General features: G+C 43.0%; 1 protein-coding gene across 3 annotated transcripts; it reads left to right on the top strand.

The window, feature by feature from the left end:
• The first annotated feature begins 2,695 nt into the window (after positions 1 to 2,695).
• Det1 (DET1 partner of COP1 E3 ubiquitin ligase) lies at positions 2,696 to 24,961 on the top strand. Of its 3 annotated transcripts, XM_045146591.1 has the most exons (6): positions 2,777 to 2,794; positions 6,025 to 6,131; positions 6,272 to 7,117; positions 11,022 to 11,209; positions 19,680 to 19,871; positions 24,314 to 24,961. In XM_045146591.1, the coding sequence occupies exons 2-6, from the start codon at positions 6,045 to 6,047 to the stop codon at positions 24,501 to 24,503; spliced, it is 1,503 nt and encodes a 500-aa protein (XP_045002526.1). In that variant the 5' UTR covers positions 2,777 to 2,794; positions 6,025 to 6,044; the 3' UTR covers positions 24,504 to 24,961. The 3 variants fall into 3 exon arrangements, with proteins under 3 accessions (XP_004658235.2, XP_045002526.1, XP_045002525.1); XM_004658178.2 differs by having other exon boundaries at positions 2,696 to 2,794; positions 6,025 to 7,117; XM_045146590.1 differs by lacking the exon at positions 2,777 to 2,794 and adding an exon at positions 3,021 to 3,898 and having other exon boundaries at positions 6,025 to 7,117.
• The last annotated feature ends 388 nt before the right edge of the window (positions 24,962 to 25,349 follow it).

Genomic DNA, 25,349 nt, shown 5'->3' with positions numbered 1-25,349 from the left:
GAAGACCTGTGACCAATACCCAGACTGCATAAATTGGGTGTGATGGTACATGTGTGTAATCCCAGCACTTGGGAGATGAAGGCTGGCTGGAGGTTCAGAAGTTCAAGGTCATACTTGGCTCTATAGGGGCATTTGTGTCCAGCCTGGGATATAAGGCATCCGATCTCAAAATAAAATTTTTGAAAAATAAAGGAAGGAAAAAACAAAAGGATGGGAAAGAGAAAAGTTAGGGAAAGTCTATAAACCCTGCAGACCAAGAGAAAGAAGGGCAGAGCCGCTATCCTATCCCCAGGCAGCGGCATGCCAGAGAGACAGAGAGAGAGAATGGGCGTGCCAGGGCCTTTAGCCACTGCAAATGAACTCTAGAAGCATACACCCTCTTGTGCATCTGGCTTATGTGGGTACTGGGGAATCAAACCTGAGTGTTCTGGCTTTGTAGGCAGGTGCCTTAACCACTAAGCCTTCTCTCCAACCCCTTCTTTTCTTTCTCTCTCTCTCTTTCTTTCTCCTTCCTTCCCTTCTTCTTCTTCTTCTTCTTTTTTCTTTTCATTTTTCTGAGGCAGAATCTCACTCTAGTCCAGGCTGACCTGACACTCTAGTCCCCGGATGGCCTCAAACTCATAGAAGTTCTCCTACCTCTGCCTCCCAAGTGCTAGGATTAAAGGCACATACCATCACACTTATTTCATTTACTTCTTATCTCTATGGGTTTGTGTATTATGGATGTTTCATATAAATGAGGTAAAAAGGCCAGGCTTGGTGGCGCACACCTTGAATCCCAGCATTTGGGAGCTAGGGGTAGGAGGATTTACATGAGTTTAAGGCCACCCTGAGACTACATAGTGAATTCCAGGTCAGCCTGAGCTATAGTGAGACCCTACCTTGAAAAACAAAAACCAAAACAAACAATCAAAAAAAGTGTAAAACATTAGGAGACATTTTGCCTCTGTTTTCTTTCATTTGGTACACTATTTTCAAGGTCCAGCCATGTTATTCATATGTATCCATATTTCGCTATTGTCTCTCTCTCTTTCAAGGTAGGGTCTCACTCTAGCCCAGGCTGACCTAGAACTCACTCTGTAGTTCCAGGCTGGCCTCCTACCTCTGCCTCCTGAGTGCTGGGGTTAAAGGCATGTTCTACCATGCCCAGCTTTCTTTTTCCTCTTTTTGAGACAAGGTCTCATGTAGGCCAAGCTGCCCTCAAACTTAGCATGTAGGCCAGTTTAACTTTGAACTCTTGATCCTACTACCTCCACCTCTTAAGTGCTGAGATTTTAGGTGTGCCCTAGCACACTGGTTGTATTTGTTGTTGTGTGAACTTGTGCAAATGCCCTTCTTCAGGCTTCAGTTTCATCATTGGTAATGAAGGGATTTGTTCTTGGCCATCTGAAGTCATAATGTACAAAGGTCCTATGCTGACACTTTAAGGATAACAGCTCTAGTACTTTTAATAACCTTATAAAGCAGATTTAGTTGTCTTCCCAGAAAGGAACCAGAAGCTCTGAAGCCTGTAACTCAGGAATCTTAGCTTGTAAATGTGAAGACTGGGCCAGATATCTATACTTTTTTGGGGGGGTGGTGTCTCTCAGCAATTCTATATCTCCAAGTAACTTTCCCTCTTTGTGCTTTAGTTTCCTTCCCTGGAAGGTTAATACACATCCCTTCCCCATGGTGTTGCTGCAAAGAACCATTCACTCACTGAATCATTTGTTGCAGGGGGAGGAGGAGTCTCTCTGTGTTACCCAGGCTGATCTGTAACTCTCCATCTTCTACCTCCCAAGTTCCAAGGTAACAGGCAAGGCCTGGCTCATTGATGAGATCTTCATTGCTCCTTTAAGATGCCAAGACTTGATGTATGTGAAGATGGAACAGACAACAAGAGAAAACCCCTGCTCCCATAGCATATATTCCATTGAGGGGAAGTGAAACGGAACAAGGAAACCAGCACCATCACAAAAACCAGGTAGTATAATGGTGAGTGAAGAAACAGCATGCTGGGACTGTAAAAGGAAGCCTTAAGAGATGACATTTTGGCTTTGGTTCCCTGACCAATGTACCAGAAACAAACACAACACATTTCAAACAAACAAACACACACCCCGCACAAACAACCAACACAAAGATGAGACAATGTCTGTGTAGACTCTTGAGTACTCCAAAGGAGGATGTTGCCCAGAAAACTCTAGGACCAACCTGTCCAGTGAAGGACAAACTAAAGGTTAGGAGGTAGGAATCAGCTTGTAAGAGGCTATATGAAGTAACGACAGTGAGAATAAATGTCAAAGTAAAGGTTATGGCATTCATTTACTACCAAAGCTTTTATGGTATGGCCACCTTATACCAGAAACATTACTGGGCACTTAGCATTTCATAAGATAAAAAGAATCCTACCCTTCTAAAAGAAAACTATCTAAAAGAAAACATAAGATTCAAGTGAAAACTTAATTCCTATTTTTGTGAATGTGCCCTGCAGGTAAAAGGAAATTCCCATGAGAGATCGCAGGGGTGCATAAAGTAGGACACCAGGTTAATTTTCCTTCTGCAGCCACCTGCTCTCTGTGGTCTCGATCCCTCCTCCCGGAGCCAGGGGGCGCTGCGCCACTTTCAGTTCCCATGGCGCCGCTCTCTCCGCGTCTCTTCTCGCTGACCAGCACTTCCGGTAGCTGGCGGAAGCAAGGGCCGGTGGGCACCGGAGCCGGGGTTTCACGGCATGGCGGGGGCGGGGCCGGGGGAGGTGTGCACCGAGCTGGCTGGGGCGTCCCTTGCCCCGGCCCCTTGAGCCAGGACCCGACAGGTGAGGACTTCTCCTTTTTGGCCCAGCCTCCAAGCCTGTCAGACCCTCTTCGGCGGGCTCCTCCCCGCATGACACCAAGGCTCCGCGACCCCTCGCTTAGAACGCCTTTCCCATGGAGGCCCCGCCCCGGGCTTTTCTTTCCGGGGGCGCCCCCTCGGGCGTGCGTGTCCGCCCCTTGGCGTCCCTTGCCTATTTTAGAAGCGATCACCGAGAGGGATGTGTGCACCTTACTCTCATGAGAGAACTCCAGCTTGGGGGAAAAACTTGCTATCACACCTTGAGTTAGTGGCTCGATTCAACCAGGCCTCTTTTCGTCCCATAACGTGCCGAAGCGCCTACTATGTGCCCAAGGGTAGGCCCAGAGAATGTTGAGGTGACCAAAGTAGACAAGGCTACTTCCTGTCTGGAAAATACAATTTAGCGGGGAATCAGACATTGAACAGAGCCGTGCAAATGAACGGATTAAATAAAAATTAGGAAGATTAACCATGGAAAAGATAGCTGAATGAGTAGGTCTGATTTAGATAGGGTGGTTCAGGGAAGACTTCGTAATGGAGGTGATACATTAGCTGTACCCTGACCAGTTAAAGCAAGGGCCAGGGAGATGCATTTCAGAGAAAGGAAACAGCCACAGTGGATGCCCGAGTTGGCCAACAATTTGGCATAAGGCAGGCCCAGTGTTTAAGGAGGCTTGCTGTGTATCAAACACGGATGGACATAACAGAATATAGTATCTGTGTAGTCAATCCAGAAAGACAACTAATTATTTAGTGAGGGCCATAGAAGCAGAATTGTGAGTATCAAAAACGCAGTGCAGAAGCCGGGCGGTACGCCTTTAATCCCAGCACTGTGGAGGCAGAGGTAGGAGGATCACTATGAGTTGGAGGTCACCCTGAGACTACATAGTGAATTCCGGGTCAGCCTGAGCTAGCATGAGACCCTACCTCAGAAAACAAAAACAACAACAACAAAAATGCAGGAGTGACTTGTACGTTGGATTTTTGTCTAATGGAGAAGTGAAAGAAGACTTACCCAAGGAAGTGATGAAGCTGGTAATAGTACAAAAGCCAAGAGTGGAGTTTAACTTCTGTGAAGAGCCACATTGTATGTATTTTAGATGACTGTAGGCCATGTGGTCTGTTGCAGCTACTCACCTCTCCCTAAGGCAGAGGTGGCCATATATATGCATTGTGGAAGTGAGTTAATACAGCAGTCTTCCAGTGAAACTTGATTTGTATAAACAAAAACAGGGAGGCCTAAAGGACAGAAGTTTACACATCCCCAAGTGTAGTTCCATATACATTTTATATTCTTAAAAAAAAAACTTAAAAAATTTTTTATTTGAGAGGGGGCCCGGGGGGGGGGGGGGGGAGAGAATGGGTGCTCCAGGACTTCTAGCCACTGAAGACAAACTCCAGACGCATGTGCCACCTTGTGCATCTGGCTTACATGGGACCTGGAGAATTGAATCTGGGTCCTTAGGCTTTACAGGCAAGTGCCTTAACTGCTAAGCCATATCTCCAGTCCCATTTTAATCTTTTTGTTTTGTTTTGTTTTGTTTTGTTTTGTTTTGAAGTAGGGTCTCACTCTAGCCCAGGCTGACCTGGAATCCATTATGTAGTTTCAGGGTGCCCTCAAACTCACGGCAATTCTACCTCTACTGCCTAAGTGCTGGGATTAAAGGTGTGCGCCACCATTCCCAGCTCCAGTCCCATTTTATATTCTTATTCAGTAAATGTAGTTTTATATATGTATAAAATGGAAATGTTTTGCAAAACAGTGCTCTTCAAATATGTGTTTTGTTATTGTTGGTTTTGGGGTTTTTGTTGGAGATGCTGGAGATCTAACCTAGGGCCTAGAATCCCCTCTCCCCACCATTGTGTTTTTGATTTGCATTTCTCTAATGATTAGTCATGTGTGCCTTTATTTGTTGGCCAGTTTTATGTTTTGGAGAAATATCGTTTCAAGTACTTTTTCCAGTTTGGGATTGAGTGATATTTTGTTGTTGAGTTCTAGGGGTTCTTTATATATTCTAAATATGAACTCCTTATCAGATATTTGACTGGCAAATGTTTTCTCTTAATCGATAAGTTACCTTTTCCCCTTTAATTGTGTCCTTTAATGCATAGAAGTTTTGTGTATTTGCATTTTCCTATTTTTGTTACATAATGCTTTTGATATCTGTCATAAAAGTCATTAAGTCCAGTGCCATGAAATTTTTCTTCATGTTTTCTGTTGGAAGTTTTGTAAACAGTTCTTTCTTTAGTGTTTAATTTATTTTGAGTTAGTTTTTTATTTATTTTTATTTAATATTTTATTTATGTGTGTGTGTGTGAGAGAGAGAGACAGAGTGAATAAATGGGCTTCTAGCCATTGCAAACAAATTCCACATGTATGTGCTACCTTGTGCATCTGGCTTACATGGGTCCTGGGGAATTAAACTGAGGTTCTTTGGCTTTGCAGGCAAGTGCCCTAACTGCTAAGCCATCTCTTCAGCCCATATATATATATTTTTTTATTTTAAAATATGTTTTATTTATTTATTTGATAGAGAGAAAACGGAAGAGAAAGAGGGAGAGAATGGGCACACCAGGGCCTCCAGCCACTGCAAACGAACTCCAGATGCATGCGCCCCCTTGGGCACCTGGCTTGTGTGGGTCCTGGAGGATGGAAACGGGATCCTTTGGCTTTGCAGGCAAACACCTTTACTTTCAGCCCATATTTTGAGTTAATTTTTGTAAATGGTGTAGGATAGGGGTATTCTTAGTAGAGATTACAGGTGTGTGTCACCACACGCAGCAAATGTATTTTTTTTTTTTTATGGCTTTTAGTTTTTTTGAGGTAGGGTCTAACTCTAGCTCAGGCTGACCTCAAACTCATATCAATCCTATCTCTGCCTTCCAAATGCTGGGAATGAAGGCATGTGCTACCATGCCCAGATGCAAATCTCATTTTTATACTTTACACATTTGATACGCTTGTGGTTTTGTTGTTTGAGTATTCTGTTAGCTGAGCATATTTGGAAGGTATTCTTTATGAATTACTTTCTTTCTTCAAACCTGATTTTAGATTTAGAAATGCTAGCATCACTTTTTAACTCTAATCTTGGGAGAAGTGTTAGTCACTGTTAACCTTGGGTTCAGTATGAAGGGAAATGTGTTTCATTTGCATATATTTATATTTTGGTCAATTTTATTATGTTTTCTTGACTTCTTTGTTTTTCCATGCAGAGATGTGATAATGGATCATCATGTTTCCACCATTAAACCTCGAAGAATCCAAAACCAGAATGTCATTCACCGCTTGGAACGCCGACGGATCAGTTCAGGCAAGGCAGGTACTCACTGGCACCAGGTTCGAGTGTTCCACCAGAATGTCTTCCCCAACTTCACAGTTGTCAATGTTGAAAAGCCTCCTTGTTTTTTGCGTAAATTCTCACCTGATGGACGATACTTTATTGCTTTTTCTTCTGATCAGACATCTCTTGAAATCTATGAGTACCAGGGCTGCCAGGCAGCAGAAGACCTCCTGCAGGGATATGAGGGGGAGATCCTGTCCAATGGCAATGACCAGCGGTCAGTCAGCATCCGGGGCCGGCTTTTTGAGCGCTTTTTTGTCCTGCTACATATTACCAATGTGGCAGCCAATGGTGAGCATTTGAACCGGGAGTGCAGTCTTTTCACCGATGACTGTCGTTGTGTCATTGTGGGCTCTGCTGCCTACCTCCCAGATGAGCCTCACCCTCCTTTCTATGAGGTATATCGGAACAGTGAGTCAGTGACCCCTAACCCACGATCCCCTCTAGAGGATTATTCTCTTCACATCATTGACCTTCACACTGGCCGCCTTTGTGACACACGCACATTCAAGTGTGACAAAGTGGTTCTGTCGCACAACCAAGGGCTATACTTGTACAAAAATATCCTTGCCATCTTGTCTGTGCAGCAGCAGACCATCCATGTCTTCCAGGTGACACCTGAAGGTACTTTCATTGATGTGCGGACCATTGGCCGCTTCTGCTACGAAGATGACCTGCTCACTGTGTCGGCTGTTTTCCCTGAGGTGCAGCGGGATAGTCAGACTGGCATGGCCCATCCCTTTAGGGACCCTTTCATCAACTCTTTGAAACATCGATTGCTGGTGTACCTTTGGCGCCGGGCAGAACAGGATGGCAGTGCAATGGCCAAGAGACGATTCTTCCAGTACTTTGACCAACTGCGGCAGCTACGCATGTGGAAGATGCAACTTCTAGATGAAAACCATCTGTTTATCAAGTATACCAGTGAGGATGTAGTGACTCTGCGGGTCACAGATCCGTCCCAGGTATGGGGTGAACACACCTGCCCTGTCATCTACTGGCCTCTTAGGCAAAAAGGGGAGGGTTCTCCACCTCCAGTCAGCTCCTCAGGAATACACATCTCATGTAGCGTGAATTTTTGTTGTCCTTGAGCCCAGACTGAAAGTCAGCTCCATTTTCTTCTGGCTACATGTATTGATTTGGACAAATGGAAGCTAAATTTCAAGGCATTGATATCTACATAGCCAGCTGTTTGGTTATTATCTTGATTTTTCCACAGAAAATTTTCAGTAGCTTTGAGACCAAAGCCCACATGCTTTAAGGTTAATGTGTGGATCACATAGACCTCCCACCTTGATTGTTTTCTAAAATTTTATTTGTTTGTTTGGGGTTAAGAGTCTCACTCTATCCCTGGCTGACTTGGAATTCATTGTGTAGTCTTAGGCTGCCCTTGAACTCACAGCTGTCTGCCTACCTTAGTTCCCCAAGCAAAAATTTTTTAAATTATTTATTTATTTTCAGAGAGAGAGGGAGGGAGAGAGAGAGAGAGGGCACAAGCGCAAAGGAGGGAATGAGAATGGACATGCCATGGCCTAGTACTACTGCAAATGAACGTCAGACACATGTATTGCTTTGTGTGTCTGGCTTTATGTGGGTACTACAGAGTCAAACTCAGGCCTTCAGGCTTTGCAAGCAAGGACCTGTCACCAACAGTGGAAATAAAATGTCTGATCTTGCAATTGGATGTGGATACTGGGGAATTGAACCCAGTCTGTCAGGCTTTGCAGGCAAGCACCTTAACCACTAAACCACCTCTCCAGCCCCCTAATATTTATTTCTTTGTCAAACTTTATATTGTCTATATCTTTCTGTATTTTCCTCCATCAAACATACCAGTCCATTACTCTCTATCGTTATTTATTTATTTGAGAGTGAGAGATACAAAAATAGGGAGGGAGGGAGAGAGAGAGAAAAAAAATGGGTGCTGTAGGGCATCCAGCTACTGCAAATGAACTCCAGATGTGTGTTCCCCTTTGTGCATCTATCTTATGTGGGCCCTGGGGAGTTGAACTTTGTTCCTTTGGCTTTGCAGGCAAGTGCCTTAATCACTAAGCCATCTATCTACCTGTGTATCTATCAATCTATTTTGTGGGGGGGGGGGGCGGGCTGTATGCATGTGTTTGTGCCCTAGTGGTGCTTCATGCATTGACCTGTGGTATAGGACCCTTGCTTTAGGTGGCTGGAGCAGAACATCATGTGTCCTGTTCCATTGCTCTTTGATTTTTTAAAAAATGTTTGTTTACTTGAAAGCAGAGAGAGACAACAAGAGAGAAAGAATGGGCACACAACAGTCTCTGGCTGCTGCAAAGGAACTCCAGATACATGTGTCACTTTCTGCATTTGGATTTATGTGGATATTGGGGAATTGAACTCAGATCATTAGGTTTTGCAGGCAAGTGCCTTAACCGCTGAGCCATCTCCAGCCCATGCTTTTTAATTTTTGTTTGAATCAGTCATTTGAGACTTTACCCTGCCCTTGCCCACATGCTAGAACATAGGATTCTGACTAGTAGAATTAAAAGGAAATTGTACTTCCTGTTCTGCTGGGAGAATCCTGAGGACTGCAGGCCCTGAAGACTTTTGAGTTTATATGAAAGATGTTGGTGGGGAGAGACATTCCTCAAAAGAGAATATGTGGAGGCAAGAGCACCGACTGCCAAGTGTGCTGGGGCACTGCAGCTTCTGCTTCCCTACAGTTCTCGTGCCCAGGAGGCAGAAGCAGGAGAGCTTGAGTTTGAGACCAGTCTGGATTATGACACCCTATGTCAAAATAAATAAATAAATAACAGCAAAGAAGGGTGAACACAGATACTGCTGAGACTTGCATTAAAACACCACGTGGAAATTAGGACACTCTGGTTATTTGTCTCCGAGAAGCTGTCCACTGCAGTGTTAATCAAGTAAGAGAGTGACCTTTCTGTGCCGTTGTCTTCCATTTCCTACCCCATGGCCAACTCTGCTGTTTGCAGGTTGCCTTCTTAGGTACTAGTTTGGAAATTCAGAACAGCCAGGTAAACAGTAGACCATAAAGTCAACTGACTGGTTTCTCTCATTGACCTGCAACTGACTGCTTATATAGAAGAGATACTGTACAGGGAGTCATTTCTACGTCCTCGGGAGCCACCTCAGGTAAAATACCTTCCAGTAGTTTTTTCTTCTGAGTCAGACCTAGCATTCTAAAAGAGGGGAGTGATATGGGTAAGGTAATGTTTTACTGGTTCTTTTTCTTCCCTGTAAATGATGAATAGTCCCCACCCAGCCATCATAGGTGAACATGTAGTTCATCTTTTGTGTCATGGGAGACAGGCATTAGAGTCTTTGACTTCTTTCCCCTCCTGTCCTTAATTTCCCAGTCTGCCCTGGAGGGGAAGCTGATGAATGTTTGTGTAATTTTATATTCACATAATTATGAAAGATCCTGTTAAAATCCTGATATGATCAAAGTGTTGCCCATGTCTATAGAAAGGACATGAGTCAATCTTTTATTTAGGTTGGAGCTATAATTACCTTTCTATTTTGGAGGGAATAAGTTGCCTATGATCACTGCATTTGAGATTATCCTTTTTTCCTTGGCTAAAAGGTGACCTTTTTTTTTTTTTTTTTTTCCTGATAGTTCCAGTCAGTTGTGACTAGAATTGCTGTTTGGGTTGTGTCCTCTGCTCATGGAGCCTGAAACTCTATACCAGCCTCTCTTCCCCAGTTGTCCTCCTCTGTCCTCCCCCAGTTTAATTTGATAGGTTCCAATAAGGTTAATGAGTAAAAAGTGCAGCCATACACAAAGCCTTGGTAATATTATGGGTATTATTCTCAGGTTGCCCTCCAGCCTCTTTAATTTCCAGCCAAATTTAATTTCCAGGTGACTGCAAAGCCATGTAAAAGGAGCTCTGGGAAGGACTAATTACTAGTAAAACAGGTGGGCCACATGGCTGCAGTAATGGGTAATGGAGATTTAGATTCAATCAGAGGAGGTTGAAATACTAATCCCAATGTTCTAAAGACTTCTAGAATCCTTCTGGAAGCTTGCAGATTAATTCACACTACTGTATACACTGTGACAAAAACTTGGGGTACCTGGAGCTTCCTGTTAGGGCAGAGTCCTGGAGGTATAAGGAAGAGGCCTGGTCACCCAGGGGCCCATTCAGAAAAAGCAGCAACTTTGCCACCTATGGCATTTGAATGCTTTTCAGTTCCCCCCTCTGATCTTAATTTCTACAAATTTCAACTGTGTCTTACAAATGCTTTTGGCTGAAAGAACATTTATAAAGAAAGAAATGGAAAATGCTTCTCTGATTTTTCATTTGTTCACGAGCAGTACCCTGCCTGGATACAACTTGCCTGGGCAGTTTTAGCACACAATGTGCTTAAGGCGTCTCTCTGCATGTCAGAAATATTAAGAGGGAAAAATAAATGCCCCTAAATTGAACTTTCAACTATAGACATACAAGAGAAAATCATTTGCCAAGTGGCAGCCCCAGGTTACAAATCACTTTCTCAGCAGGAAAGAAAATTATTTCTGGCATTTAAAAAAAAGTTTTTTTTTCTTTTTTTTTTAAATCTCAGTGTAGGTTGTGGAACAAGTAGGGAATAAACACTTGTAAGGAAAAATACTGAATTTTCACAGTTTGAAATGAAAGATTGAAAACCTTTTTACACATAGATGCTGGTCCGCTCACTAATTCTAGCAGTTCAGCTGCAGTAGGCATCTGGCAGCATTGAGGCTCTCGACTCTGATAAAGCCATCTCTGTTCTTTCCATTCCCAGAACCCCTGGAGCCATGTTTCCACCCTACTGCTGTTTGGGTGGCCTGGATTCTAAGTCAAGTGGTAAGTTGCCTAGGCATGGCTGACGCGTAGCTGTCTTCTTCTACAGGCCTCGTTCTTTGTGGTATACAATATGGTGACGACTGAGGTGATTGCTGTGTTTGAGAACACATCGGATGAGCTTCTAGAACTGTTTGAGAACTTCTGTGACCTCTTCCGTAACGCGACCCTGCATAGTGAAGTCCAGTTTCCCTGCTCGGCTTCTAGCAACAATTTTGCAAGGCAGATCCAGCGTCGGTAAGCTGTGTACCACTAGGCTTAGCAGGCTTACCTTTTCTGTAGAACAATTGTTAGTATTAGGCCAGTCACCACTTCCCCCAGGACACTTTCTCTCTGTCTACCTGACCTTGGTCTGCCTGTTACGTCCACCTCCTGTGTGATTCTGACACACTTATATCTGTCACCACTTGTGGCCTTACCTGGGCATTGTTTTGGATCATTCCTAGGATATATGTGATCTGCAGAAAGATAGAGATGATGTTTGTTTATTGCTGTGTCCTCAGTGGTACACTGCTAAGCCATTAAATATTTCTGAATGAATGATTAAGGAAATTATTTTAGGACTTCGTATTAAATATGGTGTGTGGAACTCAACTATTTACCTCTATTCTATTGCCAAACACCACTAAAAGGAAAATGAAGGAAAAAGAGGTATGAACCATAATAATAGAATAAGAGGAGACCTCTGGAGACCAGAGACAGTGACAATGTTTCTGAAGTGAAAAAGCCTGTGCATGAGTGATAACTAAATTTACTGTTCCTCAGCTTTGTTGTCAAGGAGAAACTTTGCCTTGGACTGGAGAGATGGCTTAGTGGTTAAGTGTACTTCCTGCTTAAGCATGAGGGCTTGAGGAGGACTAAGACTACTTGAGTTTGAATTTCTAGAATCCACATTAAACAGATGGGCATGGCATGGGCACCCATGGCCCTGGTTCTGTAGGAAGCAAAGGCCTTGGAATTGCCAGAGCTAGTGGGGGGGGGGGGTGTAAGCAACTGGTAGCCAAGTGTGGGTGCACATCTTTAATCCCTGCACTCAGGAGGCAGAGGTAGGAGGATTTCCATGAGTTCAAGGCCACCCTGAGACTATATAGTGAATTCAAGGTCAGCCTGAGCTAGAGTGAGACTGTACCTTGAAAAACAAAAAACAAACAAAAAAGCAGCTGGCAAGCTGTGAGATCAGTAAGAAACTCTGGCTCAAACAAGAACAGGTGAAGAGCAGTGGAACAGGACACCTGGCATTCCACTCTGGCCACCACAGGCAAGTACACCCTCCTACCCTCCTATAGGAAGAAAGCACATGGGCAGCTATACCACACACACACAGCAAAAAAAAAAAAAAAAATTAAAACGGAGGGGGGAAGCAAGCTTACTTTCTTCATCAGAGAACTCTGAAAGGATCAGGAAGTTGGAGGCCCTAGGTACCTATGATGATATGAGGTAAGATTGAAATCATGAAGATTGGTGCAGTTCTTAAAAGCAGCAGTCAGAGCCGGGCGTGGTGGCACACTCGTTTAATCCCAGCATTCAGGAGGCAGAGCATTGAGTTTGAGGCCACCCTGAGACTACATAGTGAATTTCAGGTCAACCTGGGCTAGAATGAGACCCTTCCTTGAAAAACTTAAGAAAAGAAAAAAGAAAAAAGTTGCAGTCATGTGCTGGAGAGGTGGCTATAAGTGGTTAAGGCATTTGCCTTCCAAGCCTAAGGGCCCAGGCTTGATTCCCCATTACCCATGTAAGCTACATGCACCAGGTGGCTCGTGAGTCTGGAGTTTTGTTTGCAGTGTCTAGAGGCCCTAGTGTGTCCATTCTCTCTATATATCTGTTTCTTTCTCTCAATAAATAAACAAAAGTATTTTTTAAAAAGTAGGAGTCAGACCTTTGAGACCTTTGTCTAGATCTACAGTCATCAAGTCATCCTCTCCTTTCCCTTCATGAAGGGCTGAATGTTTATTCTGTGGAATAAGTAAACCAGAGAGGCTTCCGTCTCAAGTTCATGAGGTAGGGCCAAGAGTGGGATGAAACACATCATGTTAAAAACAAGAATTAAATGAAAGTTGGCATACTCAAGGTAAGACTGCTGTTGTCCTTCCCAGAGATGTCATCCAGGCTTTGGTACCCTAGGCAGACAAGAATTTTTTCCTTAGGAAAACCTACCAACCCAAAGAAGAAGCTTTCAAATACTGACAACTGAAGTTTCATCATAAAACATCTAGGTCACTAGATTGAGACCTACCAGTCAGCAAGGGCCTCTTATGAACCAAAGTATCTGAGAACTGTCAGTACATTAATTACACAGATGGATGATTCCTTTGGGCCAAGAGCCCCAAACTAAACCTTGCTGTAGTCAGACAGGGCCTCATCAGATTTCACACCTAAACTGTTTTAACCTTAAACAGGCTTGGAAAATACTTGCTTTAACTCCCAAGATGGGTCAGACCACATTGAATGGATGAATCAGAATAAGCATTAGAGCTCCTGGGAAACAGGAACAAACACATTAACTCAATGCAGTGGCACCATGTTTATATAAAAGGACAGTTCTGGATTGGAAACAGATGCTTAGGTCTGACAACTAGCTTGCTTTTTCTTTTCTTTGGGACACATATCTTCTGCCTTAATAACATCTCAGTTCAGTACAGAGGATTTTTGGAAGGAGAACATGGCTCATGTGCTTTTTTTTCATTCTGGAATGAGCTTCCTTTTTGTCTTATTTATTTGCATATGAGAGAGTGTCAGATACAGGTGCCACTTTGTGTATCTGTCTTTATTTGGGTACTAAGGAATTGAACCTGAAGCCAGTAGGCTTTGCAAGTACTTTTAACCACTGAGCCATCTTCCCAGCTTCTGAAATGAGTTTTCTTTGTTTTATTATTTGAGGCAGGGTATTGCTAGTAGTCCAGGAGGTGGTTGTCCTGCCTCAGTCTTCCTAGAGTTGGGATTACAAAAATGAGACACTGCATTGGCTTTTTTTTCTTTTTCCTTTTGGTTTTTTGAGGTACGGTTTTACTCTAGTCCAGACTGATTTAGGATTTACCATGTAATCTCAGGGTGGCCTTGAACTCACAGCAATCTTCTTATCTCTGCCTCCCCAGTGCTGGGACTAAAGGCGTGTGCCACCACACCTGGTGGTTTTTTTTTTTTTTCCTTTGATAATGCTAGGGATCGAACTTAAGAATTTTGTTCTTTCAAAGTTAACTTTTATGTATATTATTAACAATTAATAGAAGGTAGGTATTAGTCAAAACCTTAAAAAAGGGCTAAGGGAGATGGCTTAGTCAGTGAAATGCTTGCTGTGCAAGCACGAGGACCTGAGTTGTCTTCCCAGCTCTCAGATTAAAGCCTGGTATGGTGGCCTGTAACTGCCATTCTAGTTCTGGGGCTTGGGTGCGGGAGACAGGAGAACCTCTGAGGCTCTCTTGCTAGGTAAAGTTCCAGTTCAGTGAGAGACCCTGTCTGTAAAATCAAGGTGATATTGACCTCTGGATTTTCTGTGCCATGCTGTTGTGTGAGCAAATGTCTGTCATCTCAGATAGGGAACAATGACATGCAGACACAGTTTGATGAGCCAATGAGTTTGATTGGAGTTACTTAAAGGAATGTGGGAACTTGCAAAACACAGACAACTTGTAACTATATCACTGAAGAAAATGTCTCTTTTGCTTAAACAATCTTTGTCTATATATCTTTGGTAAGGGGTGGGGCTTGTGACCTCCTCCCCATAGCAACCATTACCTGTCTATAAATTCTGGGGAGGGCTTTGGCCTTGTGAGCTCTCCCCACTCCATGACTAAAAATGAATGGGCCCAATCTTGTGCCAGCCTCCTGGTTATCACAGCTGCTGACAGTTCAAGAGAGCAACAGTCATGTCATGCCCAGAGGTCAGCATTCCACAGCACATGTACACATATGTGCATGTGCTTCCCCTACACATGTATTTCAATATGTGGCGAATTCCAAAAGGAGAGATAGAAGAATGAAAAGAAAGAGATTTGAGCACTATCATTGCTGGAACAAAGTACCTGGCAAAGAGCAGCTTAAAGGTGGAAGGGTTTATTTCAGTTTGCTGTTCCAGGTTACAGGAATCAAGGAAGTATGAATGCTCATGCTCAGCCAGCTCTCTCCTTTTTATACAGTCCAGGGCCCTAGCCTGTGGATGGCACTACCCATATTTGCGGGGGGGGGGGGTGGGTCTTCCCACCTCAGTTAAAATTCCCTCACATGCATGCCCAGAGGCTCATTTCCTACGCCTGCTAAGTTGCCCATCCATATCCACTATCACAAGCACTTTCAGTCCTGAAGGACATGACTCTAGATTGGTAGGACCATGCAGTGGTTACTGGTGGTGTGGCCTGGCTTATGAGATCCTACTATTAGACTTTCAGGAATTTTCACAAGCTGATCACTAAGCATAACAGTTATTAAAATTCAGTTACTTCCCAGTTAAATATTTCCTCCTTTTGCCATTGAGGCTGTTTTCATCTGTGTGGTGGAAGCACTACATAATGCCATGTTATGACTCATCTTTTGAACACCATGTTTAAGATTGTCACATTGGACAGAGGACTAGCAGTAACAAAATCTCTTAGCTGCTTACCATCTGGAAGTATAACATGAGTGCCACACTACATTTAGTGCCCTCAAGAGGTTCATGGTCATAAGGTAGAATGAGCATTGCTCTCGGTTTTTCCCCAACCACAGAGAAAACTAAGTAGGCCCAGGTGTGTAGACCAGGCACAGCTGGGCTTCACTAGGGGCCATTTTGCTGAGCAAGTACCACAAAGCAAAAGAGTATACTGTGAGGTCGTGGATATCCAGGCTATTTTGTGTCTGGAGGAGTATTTTATAAGAAGTCCTACCCTTCCTTTGGTTCTTACATTCTTTCCTTTACCTCTTCCTCAATGGACCCTGAGCCTTGGAAGGTGTGATAGAGATTTTGCAGTGCTGAGCACTCCTCTGTCACTTCTTCCCAGCACCATGATGCCTTCTGAGTCATCCCAAGGTCACTGCCATCTGAAAAGAGAAGGTTCTCTACCAAAAGTGACAATAGCATTAATATATGGGTATGAATGTTAAGAGAAGTGCTTACTGAGCAGTTTGGTGAGCATAGTATATACAATTAGCCAGACAACAGCAGACGTTACACCCCTAGGGCTCATGGCTACCCTGTTTTAGGTATCAGGGATGTATTCCCTTCCATGAAGTAGTCCTCCAGTCCAATTAGAGGGCAGTTGGTTTCCACCATGACAGATGTGCCACTATTGCACCCTTGTAAGGCTTGTAGTGTCTGCTGTTGAGTATCTTTACTGGTGATTTCTCTCTTTCCCATTGAACTGCATGCAGCATAGCTTTTTCCAGCTTTCTCTCAGCTGGTCTACATGGAGGAGGTTATCAGCTCAGTTCTAGCAGGATTTCTCAGTGGCCTTGGAAGTCCAAGTATGTGGAGTCTTCAGCAATAGGGTCTTACTATCTATTCCTGGTGGGAAACCAAGGGCCTTGGCAATGGCCTGTAATGTTTTGGGGCATCAGGGACTTCCCTGGCTAATAACTCACTGGAAGGCATCCCATCCCTGGCACTGAAAATTTTCTAACAATGATCTATGGCTCCTGAATGTTCCATTGCCCAAAACCGGTGGATTCCATATGATTTATTTGCATCCTCTTAGATTTTGATTAGCCCTCTCTCCACCTTTCCCTTACTCAGTCTCTTCCACTGACCTCACTTTGGGCCTTTTCATCCCTGTTAATGTATTCTTCTACTTACATATATACAATAGCATTCTATTTAAGTACCCCCTCCCTTCCTTTCTGTTCCCTTTATATCTCCTTTCTAGCTTTCTGGCCTTTGCTACTGAGTTGTCTTCCTACTCACACAGAGGTCCAATCATCTATAGCTAGGATCCACATGTGAGAGAGAATGTGCAACATTGGGCTTACTGGGCCTGGGTTACCTCACTTAGTATAATCCTTTCTAGATCCAGGATGTTTGTTTTTTTAAAAATTTTTTCTTCAATTTATTTGACAGAGAAAAAGAGGCAGAGAGAGAGAAAGAGAGAGAGAGAGAATGGGCATGCCAGGGCCTTCAGTCACTGCAAACAAAGTCCAGAAGCATGCACCATTTTGTGTATCTGGCTTATATGGGTCCTGGGGAATTGAACCTGGGTCCTTTGGCTTTCTTGGCAAGTGCCTTAGCTGCTAAATAATCCCTCTAGCCCCTTGAGCTCAGGATTTTTGACTGCAGCTCCAATCAAAGGGACAGAAGGGTTGGAAAGATGGCTTAGTGGTTAAGGCACTTGCTTTCAAAGCCTAATAACCTGGGTTTGACTCCCCAGTACCCATGTAAAGCCAGTTGCACAAAGCGATGCATGCATCTGGAGTTTGTTTGCAGCATCTAGAGGCCCTGGCATGCCCATTCTCTCTGTGTGTATCTCTTTTGTCTCTCTCTGCTTGCAAATAAATGATTCTTTTGTAAGGGGAACAAAATATGTTCCGTTTGCCATGTTGTTGTTGTTTTTTTGCGGGGGGGGGGGGCTCATACTCCTTATGTATCCAAGGATGAACTTGAATTTCTGGTCCTTCTGCTTCTACCTTCAAAGTTCTGGGATTGCAAGCAGGTATCTCCATGCCAGGCTTCAAGGTTTAATTCATGATTGACACCAAGGTTGTGAAAGTGACCATGAAGGAGAATGGTAGAAAAGCAGAGTTGCTAGCAGGGCAGCTTCTATGGGAACTGAGAAGTCATACTGTTTACCTGGTACCACAGATGAGCAGGGAACAAACAGTAATTGAACCAAAGTCCTTGTTACCAATCACTGCCTTTAAAAAATTTTACTTGTCTCAAGAATGGGATGTTAAGCCGGGCGTGGTGGTGCACACCTTTAATCCCAGCACTCAGGAGGCAGAGGTAGGAGGATTGTTGTGAGTTCGAGGCCACCCTGAGACTACAGAGTAAATTCCAGGTCAGTCTGGGTTACAGTGAGACCCTACCTCGGGAAAAAAAAAAAAAAAGAATGGGATGTTAAGTCATATTTAGGTCTTCCTGGCTTGAGGAGATATCCCATTTGGTAAAAAGCTTCCAGTGCAAGCATGAAGATTTCCATCCCCAGAATCTATGTTCAAACAGCCAGGCATTTTATAATCCCAGCACTGGGGATGTGGATACAGGTAGATTCCAGGGCTTCGTGGCCAGCCAGTCTAGCCTATGTGATGAGTTCCAGGCCTTTGGGAGATCCTATCTCAAAAAAAATGTAGACAGTATTTTGAGGAACTACAAAGTTGTCCTGTGGCTTCTGCACACATATGCACGTGCACGTGTGCACACAAATGTGTAATATCAATAGTTCATACTCTAAGAAGCTAGTAAAGTAAAAAAGAGAAAATCCTATCATGTATGCAAACAAAGTTGTTAATGTCTAATGTATCTGTCTTTTTTCAAAGATTTTTTTTCTAACTTATTTCCTTAAAAATATTTTGTTTGTTTGAGTGAGAGAAAGAGGCAGATAGAGAAAGAATGGGCATATCAGGGCCTCCAGCCACTGCAAACAAACTGCAGATGCATGTGTCACCTTGTCCATCTGTCTTTTGTGGATACTGGGGAACCGAACCTGGGTCCTTAGGCTTCGCAGGCCTTAACCTTAACCACTAAGCAAGGTTAAGTTGCCGTAACCATTAAGCCATCTCTCCAGTCTTTAAAGATTTTCAATTTGTGTGTTGAAGCTTATTGTATAGCCAGTATTGTAGCCTACTTTTGTTTGCCATTATGATACACATTTTACCCTATAATCAGTGAAAAGCCACAAATTTTCATCGTTTTATTTTTTTTCTTTTCATTGTCTTAAAAATAGTGCAGAGTTGAATGTGCACAGAGCTTTGTCTGTGTGTGGAGAGTTCCTTTGGGCAAAGAATAGAGTTATAAGCCAGGCTTGGTGGCTCATGCGTATAGTTCCAGCATTTGGAAGACTGAGGCAGGAGGATTGCTGTGAGTTCAAGGCCAGCTTGGGCTACATACTGAATTTGAGGCTAGCCTGGACTGCATAGTGAAACTCCCAAAATAGAAGAAAAAGGTTAAGGGAGGGGTTATATCAGTGGTAGAGTGTTTGCTTAGCATGTGTGAAGCATTTACTCCCCAGTTGGAGGGCTAGGGAGGGAATAGAGAGAGTTAGATGGTTAAATATTAATTTAGTGTTATTTCCAGTAATGAGAAATACCTACTCCGTAGTATTCTCAGCAATAAGTAAGGTGTATGTCTGTGTGTCTTTCTCTTTGGGCTGCTGCTAATTTTGCAGGTTCTTAGACTTTATTTAAGCATAAAGTTTGGTGGGAGGCAACTTACAGTTAATCGCAAGAAGAGTTTGGGAATCTGCCCAGATTCCCTTTGCTCCTTCTTAATTCTGTCTAAGGCTGGTATTTGGGGAATGAAGCTCTTGAATTTTTCCTCCTATTTGAGCTATTACCAAAAAGGTGTGGAAATAGTTGTCATAGACTAGTTCTATTCATTTTAAACTTGTTTGTAATGTTTCCTGTTTCTGTTGTCTCCTTCGTAAGATTAACTGTAGCTTGTCAGAGTTCCCATGTATGAGAGTTCTGTCTTTAGTCCTATCTAGAGTTTAGTTTTTATTTACAGAATGAGTAGCTTTTGGATATATATATATATGTGAGTTTAAAACCAAGGCAACCACTAAGAAAAATCTTCCTGGGTGCTTTGTTTTAGGTTCAAAGACACAATCATAAATGCCAAATATGGAGGGCACACCGAGGCAGTACGCCGCCTGCTGGGCCAGCTCCCTATCAGTGCCCAGTCTTACAGTGGGAGCCCCTACCTGGATTTGTCCCTCTTCAGCTACGATGACAAGTGGGTGTCAGTCATGGAACGACCCAAGACTTGTGGAGATCACCCTATCAGGTACATTGTCACTACCACAATTGCAAAAACTATTAAAGGTGAAAGGTGTCTTGCTTTCTTTTTCTTCTTGTCCCTGACATCAGGTCACTGTGACTGTCTCTACTTGTACTCAAGGGTTAGACTGAAAGGGCAAGCTATTTCTGTCATTTGATGAGTATTTGGACCATTTAAGTATTATTCTCCTAAATTAACTACTGCTCTTTTTGCTTTCCCATGAAAATATTTAACTTAAAAGAATCTAGGGAAATGAATTACATTGTCCGCTTCAAGTAATCCAATACTAGGCCATAACAGTTTTAAGTATTATCTGACTCAGTTTTTAAAATCCATGTTAATAGAAGAGGTAACAGATACTATGTGTTATTTGAAAATTTGAAGCTAGTACCTTGCAGACATTCCTCTCTCCCAAAAGTCCAAATTTGTCTGTCTCTCTCCTCCTGGAGCCTGTACTGTTCTGCATCACTATTGGGGTTGCCTTGGCAGTGAGGCCTTCTATTTCTGAGCCCTAAGCTGGAGTTTCAAAGGTCTTTTCACAAAGAAAGTGTGGCACTTAGACCTTTATAGAAAATTCCTTGTCTCCTTCCTTCCATGTCTTCCTCCTCCTTTCCCCCCTCCCCCCCGAGATAGGGTTTCAGTCTATCCCAGGCTGACCTGGAATTCGCTGTGTTCTCTCAGGGTGGCCTCAAGCTCAGCCATCATCCTACCTCTGTCTTCCAAGTGCTGGGATTAAAGGCATGTGACACCATGCCTGGCTTTTTTTTTTTTTTTTTGAGACAGGATCTCAAGTACTCCAGGCCTGCCTCAAATTTGCCATGTGGGTAAGGATGACTTTGAACTCAACCTGCTGCTTTTGCTTTCTGAGTGCTAGGATTATAGCTGCACACCACTGCACTCAGCTATAGTAGATATAGTTCAGTGTAGCTTAGTTGGTGGAGGTGCTTGTTTAACATGCATAAAGCTTTGGGTTTGATCCCTAGCCCTGCATAAAACTAGGGTGGTAGCACTTACTGTAATCCCAGTGATTGGGAAGATAACTGAAGTTCAACGTCATTCTCTGCTATATAGTAAGCTCCCTCTTTTACTTTCCTTGCACTGAAATTGTTGAAGAAACTGGGTTGTTCATCCTGTAGTGTTCCCCACATTCTAGACTTGCTCATTGCATCTGTAGAGTAGTAGTTATCATATTTCTCATTTCCCCTATTTCCTGTTACTGGTAGTTACATTTAGAAGCACAAACAGCTCACTTTAAATTACAAGCCAGTGTTTGTTGGACTGTGTGGGTAGGTTAATGTACTTTTACACATAAAAGCACATAATGGACCTCATTTGATATAGTCAAGTAGATACATTTCTATTCTTGCTGACTTCCCTGCCTTTCTCATTTGAAAGAGGAACCTAAGTAGCACAGCAGCATGCTGCTGCCTGTGACTACAGAAGCTTCCCTTGTAATTCCTTTTGATTTTTAATTTAAAATGAGAAAGTGAGGCCCTAAAGGCATTTGAAGAGGTAATGCTGTTGTTCTACCACCTTCGTGGTGTATACCATTGGGGTGTTTGTTTACGCATGTTTATGTTGTAGGCTGTAACTGCAGCAGACATCATATTTTGTAGTCTGCTCTAGTTGTATAAATATTTTCCCATTTTGTAACATAGTCCTCACAATTACAGTCCTAATGATGACATATTATTCCATCAAGTAGATGTGTCATAATTCATTAAACTATTCCCCTACTACTGAGCATTTATTCTTTTATGCATTTTCTCATTAGAGTGAACCATATCGTAGTCATTTTTAATCATGTTAGTACTTTATTTAAATTCTTAGGAATTGGATTATTTCACCAAAACATTTGAATATCTTTAGGTTTGCTTATATATTTGCTTTCCAAACAGTGGAACTACAGCTGACATGGCGGCGCATGCCTTTGATCCTAGAACCTGGGAGGCAGAGGTAGGAGGATCACTATGAGTTTGCGGCCAGCCTGAGACTATATAGTAAATTCCAGGTCAGCCTGGGCTAGACTAAGACCCCACCTTGAAAAAAACAAAAACAAACAAAAAAAGAGGGGGTATGGAATTACAGAGGTTTTTTATCCAGGGCTCTTCATTTTCTGGAACTTGCCCTAATTCAGCCCTAAGCCTGTTCATCGTCTCTAGTTTCCCAAACCACAAGTTATTTATTTTTTTTTAATGTTGGGAAACATATTTAAGGACTAGAATAGACAGAAGCAGTTTTTGTCTCACAATATTAGATGAAAAATTCAAAACTACTTATTTTGTCATCAGGTAAACACTCTAGTGCTAAACTACACCCTCCTACCCCATTATTTAGTTTCTGTGTACAAAAATAAAGAACCTTCAAAGAGAACTTATTCCTTAAAAAAAATTTTTTTTTGTTTTGTTTTTCTGAGGTAGTGTCTTACTGCAGCTCAGGCTGACCTGGATCTCACTCTGTAGTCCTAGGCTGGCCTTATACTCACAACAATCCTCCTACTTCTGCCTCTTGAGTGCTGAGACTAAAGGTGTACACTACCATTCCTGGCTTTTTTTTTTTTTTTTTTTTTTTTTGAGACAATGGTCTCATGTACCCTAGGCTGGCTTCAAACTTGCTAGGTAGCTAAGGCTGACTTGAACTTCTAATCCTTTTGCCTGTGCCTCCTGAGTGTTGGCTTTACGAGTGCTATTACACTCCACTGGAGAATTTATTTTTATTTCATTTTGTTTTTTTGAGGTAGGGTCTCACTCTAGTCCAGGCTGACCTGGACCACTGTGTAATCTCAGGGTGGCCTTGAACTCAGTGATTCTCCTACTTCTGCCTCCCAAGTGCTGGGGTTAAAGGTGTGTGCAATCATGCCTGGCCTGGAGAATTTATTTTTAAAACTAAAAAGCTTAAAGGTGAGCTAGAGCTGTACTGTCTTATAGAGTAGCCACTAGCCACATGTAGTTATTAAGCACTTTCAGTTAGATGAGACCAAGTTGAAATGTGTGCAGTGACAAGTACTAACAGATTTTCCAAATTTAGTTAAAATATTAATTTAAAATATATTTATTTGGGCTGAAAAGATGGCTTAGCAGTTGAGGCACTTGCCTTAGAAGCCTAAGGACCCATGTTCGACTCTCCAGATCCCACTTTAGCTGGACACAAAAAGGTGAGGTAAGCACAAAGTTGCACATGCCCACTAGGTGGTACAAGTGTCTGGAGTTTGATTGCAGTGGCTGAGACCTGGGAGTGCCAGTTCTCTCTCTCTCTTTCTCTCTGACTCTTTAAAAAAATTAAAAAATATATATTTACTTGACATGGGCAGGGGGAGAGAAAGTGGCAAAAAGAGAATGGGCACAACAAGGCCTCTAGACACTGCAAATGAACTCCAGACACATGCGCCATCTTGTACATCTGGCTTACATGATTCCTGGGGAATCACACCTTGGTCCTTTGGCTTTGTAGCTAAGTACCTTAACCAGTAAGCTATCTCTCCAGCCTCTATTAATGTTTTTATAATGATTATGTGTGGTCATAATAGTTTAATTTATTGGACTGACTCAAATATATTAACAAAGTTAATTTCACTTTTTATTTTTTTAAGTATTTGTTACTTAAGAGAGAGAGAGAGAGAATAGGCATGCCATGGACTCCTGCCACCACAAACGAACACCAGATGCATGTGCCATTTGTGCATATGGCTTTAAATGGGTACTAGGGCATCAAACATGAGTTGGAGGCTTTGCCAGCAAGTGCCTTTAACCACTGAGCCACCTCGCTAGCCCCCACTTTTATTTTAATGTGGCTCTATAAAAATTTAAAATTGCCATGAGTAGTGGTGCACCCCTTTAATCCCAGCACTTGGGAGGCAGAGGTAGGAGGATCTCCATGAGTCCGAAGCCACCCTGAGACTACATAGTGAATTCCAGGTCAGCCTGGGCTACAGTGAGACCCTACCTCAAAAAAACCAAAAAAAAAATTTTTTAAAAATTAAACTGTGTGTGGTGGCTTATGCTTTTAACCACTGCTCTCAGGGGGCTGCCATAAGAGGCTCAGTGTGAGTTCCATGTCTGTCTGAGCTAGTGTAAGACTGCCTCAGAAAAACAAACAGAAATTTTAAAATTATACATGTAGCTGAGACTTCCAGCTTGCATTTCTAACTCTGCCCTAGACAGTCTTTTGGCATGAGCTGTTGGAACTGGAGATAGTATGAGTGTATAACTAACTCATCTTGAGAAAAAGAAGTAACCACTGACTCAGGACAGCACAGTTAACTGCATAGTCACTCTGCTGCTAAAATGAACCCATAAGGTTATTTCCTAACACTGTTAATCTGGGGTTGATGGAAGAGATTTCATTTATTGGGTAAATAGTGACTGGCTATATCTCCCGCTCTCCAGATTCAAGTTGGTGGTGATGTCAACACTGGATTCTCTTTTGTCCCTCTTTTGTTTTTTGTCTAGGTTCTATGCTCGGGACTCTGGCCTGCTCAAGTTTGAGATCCAGGCTGGCTTGCTCGGCCGCCCCATCAACCACACAGTGCGACGCCTGGTTGCTTTCACTTTTCACCCTTTTGAACCTTTTGCCATTTCTGTGCAGAGGACTAATGCGGAGTATGTTGTCAACTTCCACATGCGACACTGCTGTACTTAGGTGCTTCACCTCAGCTAGGTGGTCTGGCCTTCCAGGACTTCACCCCATGCTTGTCTCAGTGGACTCTACTACCAAAGCTGCTAGCTGCCAGCATTAAGGGTTCCAGATTGGTGTACCTCATATGGGCCACAGCCAAAGAGGAGTCACGGATATAACCCAGTGGGGTTTGTCCAGTGTATGCAGTACTGTTACTGATAGGTTTGAAGTCCTCTTGCCTTTTCCCTGTGGGAACACTTAGCATTAAGTCCATTTAATTTTTATCAATTAGCATTTTATGGCTGTGGTCATAAAAGCATTACACCTTTTCCCCTTTGATGTCATTTCTATGGCATTATGATCTGTGCCCAAAGCAGGTAAATCATGTTTGTGCATGAGAACTGTGTGTCCTTCCTACTTATCCAACAAGCAGGGCTATCTTTATAAGGAAAAAATAAAGCCTTGGTATTTTCTTACATAAATATCTTCTGTCTGATGTTCCTTCACACCTTGTTTTTTGGGCTACTTGGGTTTGGGGGAAGGCTGTGAGAGAAGAGAGGCCCTGGATGCTGCAGCGTCTCCTGGGAGCATTAAGTGGCAAGCACCAGCCTGGAAGGAAGGCAGTCATTTGCCAGCATTGTTCCTTCCCGAGGTGTTCTCCTGGGATCGCTAGCCCGGAGAAGCTGACCATAATCGCACATCCTCATGTGGAAGCATGCTCACATCTGCCATCCGTGTCATGCTGGTGGGAGAACAGGCAACCCTTGTGAGCTTGGCAGAAACAAACACTATGTAGCACGTACTGTCCTTTGGGTAGCAGGAGCTGGCAAGCTCCAGGTGTTCTTAAAAACATCAGACTGATTGTCCCTG

This window comes from Jaculus jaculus, chromosome 3 (assembly GCF_020740685.1).
Source record: "Jaculus jaculus isolate mJacJac1 chromosome 3, mJacJac1.mat.Y.cur, whole genome shotgun sequence".
Lineage (NCBI taxonomy): Eukaryota > Metazoa > Chordata > Mammalia > Rodentia > Dipodidae > Jaculus > Jaculus jaculus.
The sequence above is the reverse complement of the archived record's forward strand: the minus strand, read 5'-3'. Positions and strand labels throughout refer to the sequence as shown.

What these genes read in the sequence shown, in the direction of transcription:
- Det1 (XM_004658178.2), top strand. Translation starts at nt 6,035, where the DNA reads ATGGATCATCATGTTTCCACCATTAAACCTCGAAGAATCCAAAACCAG. An exon ending in GGGTCACAGATCCGTCCCAG is followed by an intron (nt 7,118 to 11,021) that starts GTATGGGGTGAA and finishes CTTCTTCTACAG; the next exon opens with GCCTCGTTCTTTGTGGTATA. An exon ending in TGTGGAGATCACCCTATCAG is followed by an intron (nt 19,872 to 24,313) that starts GTACATTGTCAC and finishes TTTTTTGTCTAG; the next exon opens with GTTCTATGCTCGGGACTCTG.